The sequence below is a fragment of the Durio zibethinus genome, chromosome 1 (genome assembly GCF_047325235.1).
Source record: "Durio zibethinus cultivar Kanyao isolate XHJ-2024 chromosome 1, ASM4732523v1, whole genome shotgun sequence".
Classification (NCBI taxonomy): Eukaryota; Viridiplantae; Streptophyta; class Magnoliopsida; order Malvales; family Malvaceae; genus Durio; species Durio zibethinus.
The window spans coordinates 11867471-11881302 of NC_143162.1; the positions used below are offsets into that span (position 1 = coordinate 11867471).

The following is a 13832-nucleotide window of genomic DNA, read 5'->3' on the forward strand; positions in this document are numbered from 1 at the left end:
AGAAATTAGGGTTGAATGGTGTGCCTTGTTTACATGCAGCTATTGGCAGAATATCTATGTCCTATTAAAAAATAGAGCATGACCACTCAAAATTTGTGGGCCTCTGATTTTAATGTGGGACAAAATATTTTGGACTCCCAACAAAATGGGCAAAGCAGATGAAGCATGGAGTAAAGTAGCTGTTAAGTCATGATCAAGAGGAAGTGGATCATGACAGAAAGATTAGAGAGGAAAAAAAAGAGTAGGAAATTCATCTAATTTGGGAAGAAAAATTGAATTCATGAATATCTAGCACAACAAAAATGTTCCAACTTTCTGATGAAAAGATGAGACAATTGATTAATTTTGTGGAAATATATATTATAGTTAGTAATAGTAGTAGAGATCAATATAATGGCAATGTGGAAAGTCAACAAAAAGGGTTGCGTTAATAATCCCATACATTATTATCGAAGATCACTTGGAAGATTACCCTCGTAGGAGCCTCATTGGGGCTTCAAAGGGTTAGGTTTAGCCATGCTGTGGATAGGGCCTCCTGTTTAATTCAAAGGCTATTAAGTATTAACTTATTCACTGCCCTAAACTGATCACAAAAATATCGCAAGGATATCAAGAATTTAAATTCCATCTATCCCATTGAATTTTTCACTTTTTCTTTACGATTTTGATTTCTCCAACTAAAATTATACTTCAACAAATTAAGATATATACCATGGTTTTTGCCATTTTTTATACTTCAAGCATTTTAACATTTTTTAAACTTTTTAGAATACATATATGGAATCTACTGAATTGTATGCAAGTATAAACGATTTGGAAGCGCAAGTAAAATTGAAAGGAAGAATGAAATTAAACAATATCAAGACAAAAAATATTGGGTTTCCATGGAAATTAATGAAGTAGTTTTTACCCCTCACATGGGTCTTTTCTAGTGGCATTTTGGATGAGGATTCGAAGCTAATGTGCAGACACTCAAAAGAAACGGCAACTTGGCTAGGGTACCGAAGGATCACACGCACGCACTCACACACATAAACTAATAGCTTTCAAATGTTAATAATTGTACATATTTTTGCAATTGTTCTTCACTTTTTCCTTGTATTAATTTCTAATGGTGAAATCTGGTAATCACTGTATTCACTCAAAACACACGCTATAAGCCATGTCTCCCATTTACACATTTGAGCAATTATGACAGAAATAAAGATACAGCACTAAGTTTTTTTGTTATATTTTTTTCTTTTAAATAATTAATGTTATGTAAAAATTTTATTCCACTATGAATAGAAAAAAAATACAAAAAACTACCAACAAGTGATTGATTGAATCGGTTAAGGTCGTTTTCTTCGACGAAAAAGTCTTGAATTCAAATCCTGTCAGTGAATATTTATTGAAGTCATCTCGAATGTACGACCTGCAATCACCTGTATTAAATTATCAGATACAAACTGAACAGTTTATTTATTCCGAATTTTGATAACCAAAAGCATACAAAGAACTAGTTGGCTTTTATTTTAATACTGTGCAAACATCCCCCCACCCTCAACTCTATATGCCCTTTCCACACTTATAATATATATTTATTTAGCAAATAAATAATAAATTTTAATAAAGAAAAGCCAAAACATTTAACCCCACTATAAAACTACACCCCATGTGCATGGCTGTTAATAATCCAATTCACCACCATTATTTCCTGCTGAATTAATTCATCAGAATCTGACTTACTTCTCAGCCGACAAAATCAAGTTTTTTATGATAAACTTTTTTATTGCCTTATATGTCCTTTTTTGTTTACCACAGTAAATACACTATAGTAAAACCATCATGTCAATGCCTCACTTGATGTCAGCTTAGATTAAAAGCTTCCCTTTGTTGTCTTACTCGCCGATGCCAATTGGAGCAGTTTTGTTTGCTACTAACTCGAAATCATTTCCTTCATATTCTAATTCTTCACTAACCCCACCTTCTTCTTCTTCATCTTGAATCTGATCCACATTTTCCCTCTCAGCTTCATCCATCGTCGTCGCCTCCGCCAGCTGGCTAATTTCTTGCTGTGGAGGCAGTTTCTGTTCCGGCCGTACCATCAGCGGCACCATCGTGCTGTCAGGCCCCATACCCGGAAGAACCAAGTGATTCTCGTTTTTGCTGATTCTTTCTTTGTAAATAGCATCCAGCTGGTGAAAATATGGGCATGTCTTGGAATCTTCAGGCCTTCTCTTGTTTCCTTCTTTTACTTTCTTGAAGTATTTATTGATGTTTTCCCATTTCTCTTTGCATCTCTTTGCGCTCCGATTATATCCAAGCTTTCTCATTGCGGCCGAGATCTCCTCCCAAAGAGGAGCCTTAGGTCCATTTTCTTGGTACTTAATGTCAAGATTAGTTCTAACCTTTATAAGAGCTTCAACTTCTGCTTTTGGCCATCGTGAAGGACTCGGTGAAACCACATTATTCCCTCCATTACTCATTTTCCAGTTGCCAAAATTCAAGGCTTTAGTTGGCGATTGGTGTTGCGCCTGCTGCAAAGGAGGCGGAAGCGATAGTGGTGCTATTGGCGCAGGAGGTGGCGGTGGTTGAGGATTTTCTAGTGGTTGCACTTTTACCGTGTTTGGTTTCTGTCCCGATATCTTTTGCAAGAATGCAATTACTGCAGCATCGTTTGCAGCTGCGTTGGACCTTTCCTGAACTAAAATCTCATGTTCTCTGTTGATCCGTGTCATTTCTTGTATTCTCCAAGCTTCTTCGCGAGCCATTCTCTCTTGTTCGCATTTCTCGATGGTTTGCAAGAGCTTGTTTTGCAACTCCTCTTGTTTCTCAAAAACCTGCTTCGTCAGCCTCCTGAAAAACTCCTTCCATTTCTTCTTACTGCTCCCTTGATCTGAATTGTTGTCAGATGCGGTTGAAGAAGAGGTAGACGTGGAGAAAAGATTTGATGAAATGTAATGGAAAGAAGATTGGATGTTATGGGAATGAGGATTTATAGAATGATTAGGAACTGCATGGTTGGAAATGGTAAGGTTTATGGAAGGTGTGGCATTGGTTTGAGGTATATTGATAGGGTTTATTGTTGATGATGGGACATGGATATTGGAGGCAGAAGGAGGATTAGTCCAAGGCATTGCAGCCGAAGTAGGGGTAGGAGTTTGAGGTTTTGGAGGAGATAGTGATCGAAGTGAATGAAGATTATCAAGGGCTTCTAATTGATCAAAGAAGCGATAAGTCTTGCCATCAGCCTTGCCTGCTCGGCCATCTTTGGTTCTCTTGTGGTACTTGTAAACATTCTCGAATTTCTCCTTGCATTTCTTGGCACTTCGATGATAACCAAGCTCAGCTAGTTTCCTGATAAAAACAGTTGCAAAACAGCTCCATTTCTGTTTACACTCTATCTCAAATTCGGCAATAGAATAAAGTTTAAAAGCATTTTGCCACATTAATAAACCATCAAAAAAACAAGAAGAACATAGAAAATAAGACAGAAAGAAAAGAAAGAGAAAACCTAACCAACCAAGGCCACATGGGAAACTCACAACCCATGTTGGAAGTACATGTAGAAATTTATTAGGCTGATAAACTTTCTTTTATGAATTTTACTAAAATGGACAAAAGCCAAAACAAACCATCTCTGAAACAAACCACAACTATCAGCAGCTGAGATTTCTCTATGGAACTTTAAATTTTAAATGCTAGAAGAAAGGCTTTGACAAGAAAAGCTGAATCCAATTTCCAGCTTGTAAACACTAAATTTCATGAAACCGATCAAATCTGAAAGCCAATTCCACTTTCCCAGAATCTTAGAAATATGATACTACTAGTATATATATGAAGGTATGCACTTTATATCTTAGAAGGGAAACCAAATTTCACTTTGAAAATCTATGTCAGGTGATCTGCATGCATGATCAGTTGAGATAGCTAGATAGCTTAAATTCTCAAACCATTGAAGCAAAACCCAAAACAAAAGAAAGATTTTTGCTCACCTAGAAACGTCTTCCCATAATGGACCCTTGAGACTTGAGTCTCGGAAAACAGAATCCATACCGGAACGTATCTTCAATAAAGCCAAAGTCTCTTCCCACGGCCAACGGTTTCCTCCAAAAGTCCGGTCACCTTCATCAACCCTACCCTTATCTTCTTTACCAGAATTTGAACCAACCATGCCAATTTCACTTCCGTCGTGGATTCCAGGCGCTGCCATGGCTTCGGCGGAGGTTTCTACCGTGCTTGAGCCCCCCAGCATATATAGGACTCTTTCTTAGAAATTACAGCTGAAAATAAAAGAATAGTATAACAAGAGAAAGGTGAATATTGTCAAGGGGTTTTATGTAAGATAGGTGATTGATGAATTTATTTATTTTATTTTTTTGGTGGGGATCTGCCTGTCAATCTCAACCCAAGAAAACAATTTGCAAACAAGAACTATTTTTTCCTTTTTTCTATAATGTTTAATCTGTATGGAATCTTCAGTTATTTTTCGCTTTTCTCTGGTGAAAAAGAACCCGAATGGTTACTTGGGTTTTTCTTATATACAATCAGAGATATGCATGACAGTAAATAAATATAAAAAAGGCAGAAGATAGATGAATTATAAATATCAAAAAATGAAAATATATATATTTGTGTTATTATGTATTAGAGATAGTAATGGAAAATTTATCAACAGCAATGGCAACAGCTGCAGATAGCGACGATGGAGATAATAATAATAATAAGTTGGGCCATGTAGGCCAGCTTCGCTTTTTGGGGCGTTTTGGATTTCAGTGGCCGTTGGCTACACATGTGGTTGAAATTACAAACGGCCCCTGAACATGTATCCCATTGACCCTCTAATCATGCAACCTATTCTTCAACTATTTTTTTACATCAGATGATCTCTAATTAACATTACTTCGCTTGAATTCTACAATTCACATTTTTTTCCTTTGCTTCATTCATGTTCCTAAATTGCCCCTTTATTTTTTTTTCTTTTTTGTTATATGTATATGATTCTAGATTATATAATGAAAGAGACTTTTTTTTTTCCATTTCTCATAATTGCACTAATAACACTATGTTTGCTAAAAAGGAAAATAAAAAGAAAGGAAAAAAATGAAAGAGAGAAAAGGAAAATTGTTTTCCTTATGTTTGTTACCAAAAATGAAAAATAGAAAAAAAAAAGATTAGAGATAAAACTATAAATAAAATAAGATAAGAGGAGGAATTAACTTATATTAGTGTAAAATTAAAACGTTTTACACACTTTTGTTCAATTATTTATTTCAATAGATTAAAAGGTGAGATTAAATCATTTTTTTTTTTACTTATTTCCCTTATCTCTTGATCTATTGAAATTATTAGTTAAAAAAAAGTATAAAACTTTTTAATTTTACAGTGGTATAAATTAATAATTTCTGATAAGATAATATTATATATATATGTTAAATACATATATGTATAAATAATTAATTTGTGATGGCATTTTCGAAAAATAGAGTAATAAGATGGCCTTTTATTAGTTTACAAAGTTTTTTTTTTTAATGTACAACGACATTTCATTAATCAAATAGTTTGCAAAGTTAATGTTAGAAAAAATAAGTTGTGTACATTTACATGTATATTTTTATATGTATATGATCTTTACCAATAATAAAATATTATATTTAAGGTAGAAAGCCTGTTTTCCTACCGATTGAGAGGATTAGATTAGGAACGAAGGAAACTGTGCAAATCCATCAATTTTGCTTCATTTTCCCTATTTTCCTCTCACTGAACGAATGAATGAAAGAAAAGAAATAATATTTAATTTCTTTTCACTCCCTTTCATTCCTTATTCTTTCCTTTTCACCAAATATAGTGTAAAAATCACTCTTTATTAGAGTCAAGTGTCTCGAGATCTATGGATTATTGACCCACTACACTTCCCTGTGCCACTATATTTTCGTTCTTTCCAATCTCCGAAATTTAAATTGGGGATCTCTCGATTATCGGCCCACTACGCTTCCGTGTGTCACTTTACTTTTGTTCTCTCCAATCTCATAAATTTGATCTTGAGACATGTGAATTGTCGCTCCGCCACATTTCTTTTGTACCATACTTGATTCGTTCTCTTTAATTTCATAAAATTCACCTCTCCTTTTTTACTATTCAAACTTAAAATTTATAAATAAATAAATTGCCCCAGTCCCAAGTGCAAGTCTTATTAGATGTAAGTTTCATTCAATTATATGTTAGTTTAACCTATTGATTTTTTTTCTTATTCACATATTTTAAAAATGATTTTATTATTATTCTAATTTTTATTGATAAAAATAATATCATAATAAAAGAAATGCCCCTTGTTATTATTAACATCAAGGCCATTATACTTAATTAAATTTAATTTTCAACATAAGGAGGGCCAAAGTGGCAAAACGGGGTAACCACGATTAAGAAGATTCAAGGTTTGACAAATCTTGCCTTCCAAGTTATTATTATTTTTTTTTAAATGTGCATTAAACTTATCTGAATTTGATGTATCAAGGTTAGTGGTGTATAGAGAATGTTGAAATAAAAGTAGCTAAAAGTAGAGTAGGTCATTTTATTAGGCGAAAAGCCATGTATGAGATTGAAGTAAGTAGTGACCAATATAGTTGCCTTCAAAGTAATAAAGAGTACTGAAATTTCGCAGGCTAAGGCCTAAGAGATATTGTATAATTAAATTCCTCGTGATTCATTAGTTATCACAATTTCTAGGACCGTGTCATGGGTGGCTTCGCTTGTTCAGTTGTTAGATGTTACTCTAATCTCTCGTCAACATGCTTTGTACCACCATTGTAAAATGCTTCATTTTTTTCCTTTCTGTTTTCGTATTGATGGTTTTGATTGATAGAGTCGTTATCAGGGGATTTTTTATACTATACTTTCTTTTTTATCTTAGTTAATGACATTTTCTTATATTGGATTTGGACAACACACTCGCTGTATTGGTAGAAACGACAAAAAATAGGTAAAAATAAATAAAGATAGCACACTTAAGTTGAAGAAAGAGAGTGGATATATATTATTTAAAAATAAATCAATTAAAAAATGGTGCTCAACTCCTCATTTGTAGAGAATGTAAAATTACACTTTATATATATATATATATATATATATATATAGAGAGAGAGAGAGAGAGAGAGAGAGGATGGATCCTGTTACGTTAGTATAAATGTTATATATATATATATATTTTTTATCTTTGAAATTAGTTGTAAGCATTATAAATTTAATTTTGATTCAAAAAGAAAAAAAATTGTAATACATACAATGATAAAGTGGATCTTACTCATAAATATATATATATATATCCTATAGTTTTATTTGATTTTTTATTAACCTAAATTATTGTTGTTTTAATTGGTGATGTGAACTCAATCATTCTCTATTCTCTATATATATTAGTTTAGTTATTAATTAATGATAATTAGCGAGCAAGTGATATTAAGACTTTTCTTTGTCGACTGTTGGTCCCAAGTAGAATGTAATAGAGGAGGGTGAATAGTACTTTTTGCATAAAATTAAAGACAAATAAGCTTAAGGGCAACGAACACAATTTTACAGCAGAGGAAAGAAGTCACCAAGTGGATGTTGTTGATGAAAGATAATGATGCTTAGCGATTCAAAGTGATTCGGCTCTCCTTATGTCCACTATTTTGACAAGCCTTCCAAGGATATACAAATCCATTATTTGATTAAATTGCACCTTCCACCAAGTTTCTACAAATGTGAGTTACACAAGCTCAAAATAAAGTACAAACTCAATGTCCAAATCCAAAGTCTAAACCAAGCTCAGTGTCTAAATGTCTAAATCCAAAGTGTTTCTTACACTTTGATCCAAGCAACAAGCTTTGATCCAGGCAACAATCTTGTAAAAGTGTGTTGATGATCACCCACTGATTTGAATACACAAATGAAGCTCACTACAAATTTTTCTCTCAAAAGATATGAAAAATGAAGCTCAAAACTTTGAATGCTAAGATAGATCTTTGATTCTTTGTTTTTGCACTTTGTAGCTCTTTATTGTTCTTAATCTTTAGCCCAAGAGGTTGTATCTACAAAGAGGAGATGAATTCTAGCCGTTTGAGATGACTCTTGCACGTTGGAGATTGAAGACTTTTAAGAATTTTGAAATGCAGGATCTTTGTGAAGCATCTGATAGCTTTTCTTGACTTTCCAGGTAAGGGAAGTCGATTGCTACTACGGAGGAGTCGACTACTTCTTCAATTTTCCAGGTATCAATCAGTTCCTAGCAAGGTGGAATCGGCTGCTTCTATGTTTTTCCAAGGGCAATCAACTGCTGTGATGGGGCAGTCGACTGCTTCTGCAATTTTTCCTTCTCAGAATGGTTTTTGAAATCTTAACAACTTTCTGGATATTGGGCAGTCGATTGCCTAGGTAGGGAAGTCGGGTGCTCCTTTTTTTTTTCAAGCACTAGCGTTTCGGATAGCATTTTGGAATTGGTGGGCAGTCGGCTGCTTTGGTTAGGCAGTCCGCTGCTGCCTTGTTTTCTCAGTTGGCAGTCCGTTGCTCGTGTCTTGATGCATATTAACTTCCCTGGGAAGTCGACTGCTACTTGGGGCAGTCGATTACTCCTTTGAATTTTTCCTTCAAAAATGTTTTTCGAAGTGTAACTCCATTCTCGTTGACAAAGGCAGCTGGCTGCTTTAATTTGGCAGTTGACTGCTCCTGTTTCATTAGGAGCGTCTCCATCAAATGATCGTTACGATGCTTAAAAAATTCAAGTTTCTCCTCGTCTTTTGACTTTTCCGTGCCATCCTTGTGTCTTCTTATCTGGGCAGTCGATTTCTTATCTTTTGGAATCTGTTCCTCTTGCTTGGATTTCGATCTTTGTTGAAGGCAATAGATTCTTGCGTTCTGACTTGGTTGGGCAGTCGACTGCTGTTAAAAGCAACAGACTACTCTTTTCCAGTTTCTAGTCTAGAGGCTATTCTTAAACTCCTTTCTATTTTGGGCTTATTAATTAATCCTGTAAAACTAATCCTGAAACACTTAAGCACACTTGTTCAACTACACTTTAAAGAGTTTTGATATCATAAAAAGAAATACGGGTTCAACACCAACAAGTATAATAAGACCAGTAACTTTTTTTGAATAAAATGGATTATGTAATAATAAAATAACAGAATTATCAAATGTATCATAAATACAATTGGGTGTAGGATTTTGACTTTCAATTCTAATCTTCAATTTTCTTCGAGAGAAATTATTTGATACATTAACATTAGAATTTTTTAACTTTACAAATAAGGTTAAGATTGTGACACATGTCTTTTTTTAAAAAAATTAATTTTTTTAATTTTTTTAAATATATATACTAAGAGATATATGTTACAATTTTAACTTGTGAAATTAAAAAACTTCACTGTCAGTGTATTTAATAATTTTTTTTTGTATAAAGCTAAATCAAAATATGTAATAATGAGAATTTCTTTGTAAGGTAATTTTTTTTTTATAGCACAAGATGACCCCACAAAAAGGTTCAAATGAAATGGAAGGATAATCTTTTATTAAGATAAGAAACTAATTAAATACTAATCTTTGTTAAGTGGAACCTCTAGGGTTTGGTGAGTTGGCATGATTGATAATGCTATCAAATCAATTACTCAATTGTTGATAGAGCAAATTAACAAAATGAAACAGCAGGCAGCACATAATCCAAGAAAGTGGAACCAAATAATCAATAAAACATTATAACCATAATATTATGGTGGATTAATACGTAATACGTACATTCAAAGCAAGAAATATCAGTAACATTTATACAATTTATTGATAAAGTATTAAAATTTTAATTTTGTGATCATGATTTAATTTATAATGATCTTAAATATAAATTAATTATCAACTCTACTGTAATAGTTTTATTTTGTACATTGATATATTGATATCATAGGATAATGCGATTGTAGCATTTGTAAATTACTAGTTTTGTTGCTATGCTAGTTGCAGGCATGTGAATACTTTTTAATTTAATGTATATAAAGAATTTTTTAACTAATTATTATGTAAATGCTCTCAATTGAAGTTACTTATATTAAAATGTTCACCTTCATAGATAATTATATATATATATATATATTCGTTTATATTCCTTATTTGCATGCATACATATAAAGAATATTTTTCATATTCACAAATTTTTATGTATAATTTTATATCAATTGAGATGATATTTAGTTAATGAAGAGAGATACACTTACACCAATATAAGAGTTACACATTTTTTTTTACCTTTAAATTTGTTGTTGGTGATTTGGGTGTTGGTAGGAAGGAAAATGGCTTGGTGGTCATATGAAGGATAGCTTAGAGCTGTAACAAGAAAGTATGGTCAAGGGGTGCTGGATTTGGTTTTCTACGATGCTTTCCAATGCTCAAGTTAGTCAAATGTCTAGGGTTTAGATGAGAAAGAAGGTAAACTATATAGCACTATAAAGCTTAAAAAGGAAGGATTCTTAGTTCATACTGTACTTGGGCCTCTTTTTACCTTATATATAAGAGAAAAGGTGATGATATGACTAAGACAATTGATATGTGATGGTAAGTCCAGGTGGAGCTTAAGGAGGGGTCATGTGAGCGATTGTGGGTTGCATTTAATAATTCAAAATGTGTTAGAGGCTAGTTGGTTTGTTGTGAAGTGATGCCTTGATGGGATATTAGTGGAGACAGTTGGACGAGTCCTCTTTAGTGAGGACGAGTCTGCTTTGTGCAAAGAGTCTGAATGTCGACCCTTTCTTGTAGTGACATGGTAGTCAAGTGTGTGTTAACTCGACAATCATGGGGATGTTGACTAAATTTATTGGTACAACAAAATCAAAATTAAATCTATAACACTTACACTTAGTCATTTTGATCCAAAGGTAAAAAAAAATGTAACACTTATACTAATGTAAGTGGATCCCTTCTTTTAGTTTATATTTAGGAAAAAATATCATTTTTTTATGATGAATATGTATTAAGAAAGTTTACATGAAATTCATTTTACATGAATTTTTAGCATGGTAAAAATAAATCATTCTCTTATAAAAGTAATTCAGTATAATTATAACTTTTACATATAAAAAATCTTATTATTAATTATAGTTCTCATTAAAACTAATTAAAAATGGAAAATTAAAAATATTAACAAAATATATCTTTGTTTTCATCAATAATTTTTTTTAAAAAATTTATGTATGTATATATATATATATAGATAGATAGATAAATAGATAGATTATATAGATTATAGATTATAAATTATAAATTTAAATAAGTTGAGAAATGAGAGAACTATTATTCTTTCACATGATGTTTAGAGTGCCATTATATATATGAGGGATCCAATTACATTAATGTAACTCTTACATTTTTATCCTTAGATCAAAATTAAATCCATAACTAATTTGAATTAAAATAATATTTTTAAATTTAGTATTTTTTATTAAGTTTCAAAAAAAATATAAGAGTTACACTAGTATAAGTGGATACCTACTCTCTCTCTCTCTCTTTATATATATATATATATATATATATTACTTACATATATTTTCATCCCCTATTTCTAATATTATGCCACGTGGACACTACCATGCAAGCCAGATATTATTTGTATTCTTGCCAAGTGTCATTTATTTGTCATGTCAAATGTTATTCTTCTTTGGTTATGAATGAATGTACTTTGACTATTAATGAACTTAGGCATTCATGAATATTTGACATTCATAAACTTAATTAATTGTGAATAAATATATTTCATTTTGGTGTCATTTAAATTTTGAGTTAAGATTCATATTTACTATTAATTAATTATGAATTATATTCAAATTGAATAAATCTAACTAATTTTAATATATTTATTAAAAGCATAAATATTAATATATTACATATGAATAAAATCAATGCAATAGATCCATAGCAATGCTCGGAATATGACCTAGTGTATATATATATATATATATATATATATTATATGAGTAAGCATCCATTTACACCAGTGTAAGAATTACACATTTTTTTTACTCTTGGATTTGATCTAAAGGTAAAAAAAAAATGCAACTCTTACACTAGTGTAAGTGGATTCCTCATTTATAAATATATATATATATATATATATATATTGAATAGAACTTTATTGGTTTATTGGGATAATAATTTTAATCCTAATGAAATAAAATTTTAATTTAAAGAAAATCATAGGGCAACTTTCTAATCTCAGTAAAACATAAATTGTAACATCTAATCGTTTAGGGATCCATTTGAATGGATGATGAGATTAAAAATATTGGTAAAGGTGAGAATACTTACTATAGCAATGAGATTAGATATTTTAGCAGTGAGATTAAAATCAGTGAAGTGATATGCATTTGAATGCAAATGCAGAGATAGTAGTGAGATGAAATGTAGTGAGAAAAAAAATTATCATTAAAGACATTAGATTTAAACTAGTATATAATAAAATTTATAATATATATTTGATATTTTTAATAAATAAATAATTTAAAATTTAAAATTAGTTTATATCAAATACTATTTCCGTTAATAAGTTGAAAATTAACAAAATTATTTTTATATCAAATAATACTTTTATTATTAAATATTTGAGAATTATTTTTATGTATTTATGTTTATTTTATTTAATATTTAAAATTTTAAAATGTTATTTAATACATTGTGAAATATTTGTAAATTAAAATAACATATTAAGGTCAAGTAAAGAAGAAAAAAAACAAATTTTAGTATTTTTTAAATAAATACTCATTTAAAGATATAATAGAAATGAAAAAAAAATAATGGTAAAAGGGCCATGGGGGATTGGAGCTTCATGATTTGATTTATGTGTTCTCACTTGTTAAGAAAAATATACTAAGGTTAAGAAAAAAAATAAAAAGCTTGTAAGCATTTAATTTTATCTGAATCAATTCAAATTTGTTCAATTTTTAGACTTGATCTAAACATTTTGATTTGGACCAGTTTAAGAATTTAAATTGAATTGAATTCTTTTGGACTTGTTTCAAACTAATCATCTTTTTGACCATTTTACATAAGACAAAGTCCAATCGGTTTAATTTTGAGTCAATTCAAAATTCAATCACTTGGGTTTAAATGCCTAATAGAAATCCAAAAGTCCAATTTCAAGCACAAATTACACTTTAAGGCCTAATATCATTTTATCATAATTAATTAAATTAATTAAAAAATAAAAAATTACAAAAAAAAAAAGAGAGGTGCCATGGCTATTTAGCAAAATAGTATAAATATATATGTTAGCCTTAAATTGATCCTTATTTTGAAATGATAAAACATTAAGCTAGATAAGCTTGATCAAGATTTTGAAAAAGATTTATTTAGTACATGTTCTTAAGTTTTATATTTTGGTACTAAATAAATAATATGTTTTTCAAAGTGTAAACAAACCTTTCTTCGTTTTCATATTTCTCAAACTAAATTTTTCTTTAAAGATTATTTATTTGAGCTTAAATGAAAGTTCAATTGTTATTTTTAAAGTGAATCTATTCATTTTGGACTTAATACAATTTTAATAATATTGGTTTTGAGAAATAGATTAACTTAAGAAAGTTGTTTTACAAGAACAAAGTTTTCCAACATTGAACTTGTTTTAGTTTTCTATATTAATTCACAAATTTTTAATAATTAAATTTTATATGCTTGGAAATCTCTTTGAGTCTACTCTCTAATGGATTAAACAAAATTCAAATTCAAATTTTCTAAGAAAATATTTTAAATTTTTACTAGACACTCTATAATTGTCTAAAAACTGCATAAGGGGTAGATTTGAAAATTCACTATAATTCGTATACAACGAATTATGTAATGAA

At 30.6% G+C, this 13832-nt stretch overlaps 1 protein-coding gene across 1 annotated transcript; it reads right to left on the bottom strand.

Annotated features, from left to right (window-relative positions):
- Window positions 1-1475: 1475 nt before the first annotated feature.
- On the bottom strand, window positions 1476-4624 carry LOC111311162 (trihelix transcription factor DF1-like). The gene is made up of 2 exons (XM_022910542.2): window positions 3978-4624; window positions 1476-3339 (listed from the first exon to the last, which is right to left on the bottom strand). Exons 1-2 carry the CDS (start codon window positions 4235-4237, stop codon window positions 1881-1883), a joined length of 1719 nt encoding a protein of 572 aa, XP_022766277.2. The 5' UTR covers window positions 4238-4624; the 3' UTR covers window positions 1476-1880.
- Window positions 4625-13832: the final 9208 nt, after the last annotated feature.

Excerpts from the sequence above, each read along its gene's own strand:
- LOC111311162 (XM_022910542.2), bottom strand. The coding sequence starts at position 4,237 with ATGCTGGGGGGCTCAAGCACGGTAGAAACCTCCGCCGAAGCCATGGCA. Across the intron at positions 3,340-3,977 it reads TTATGGGAAGACGTTTCTAG|GAAACTAGCTGAGCTTGGTT; the intron begins GTGAGCAAAAAT and ends TGTTTTTATCAG.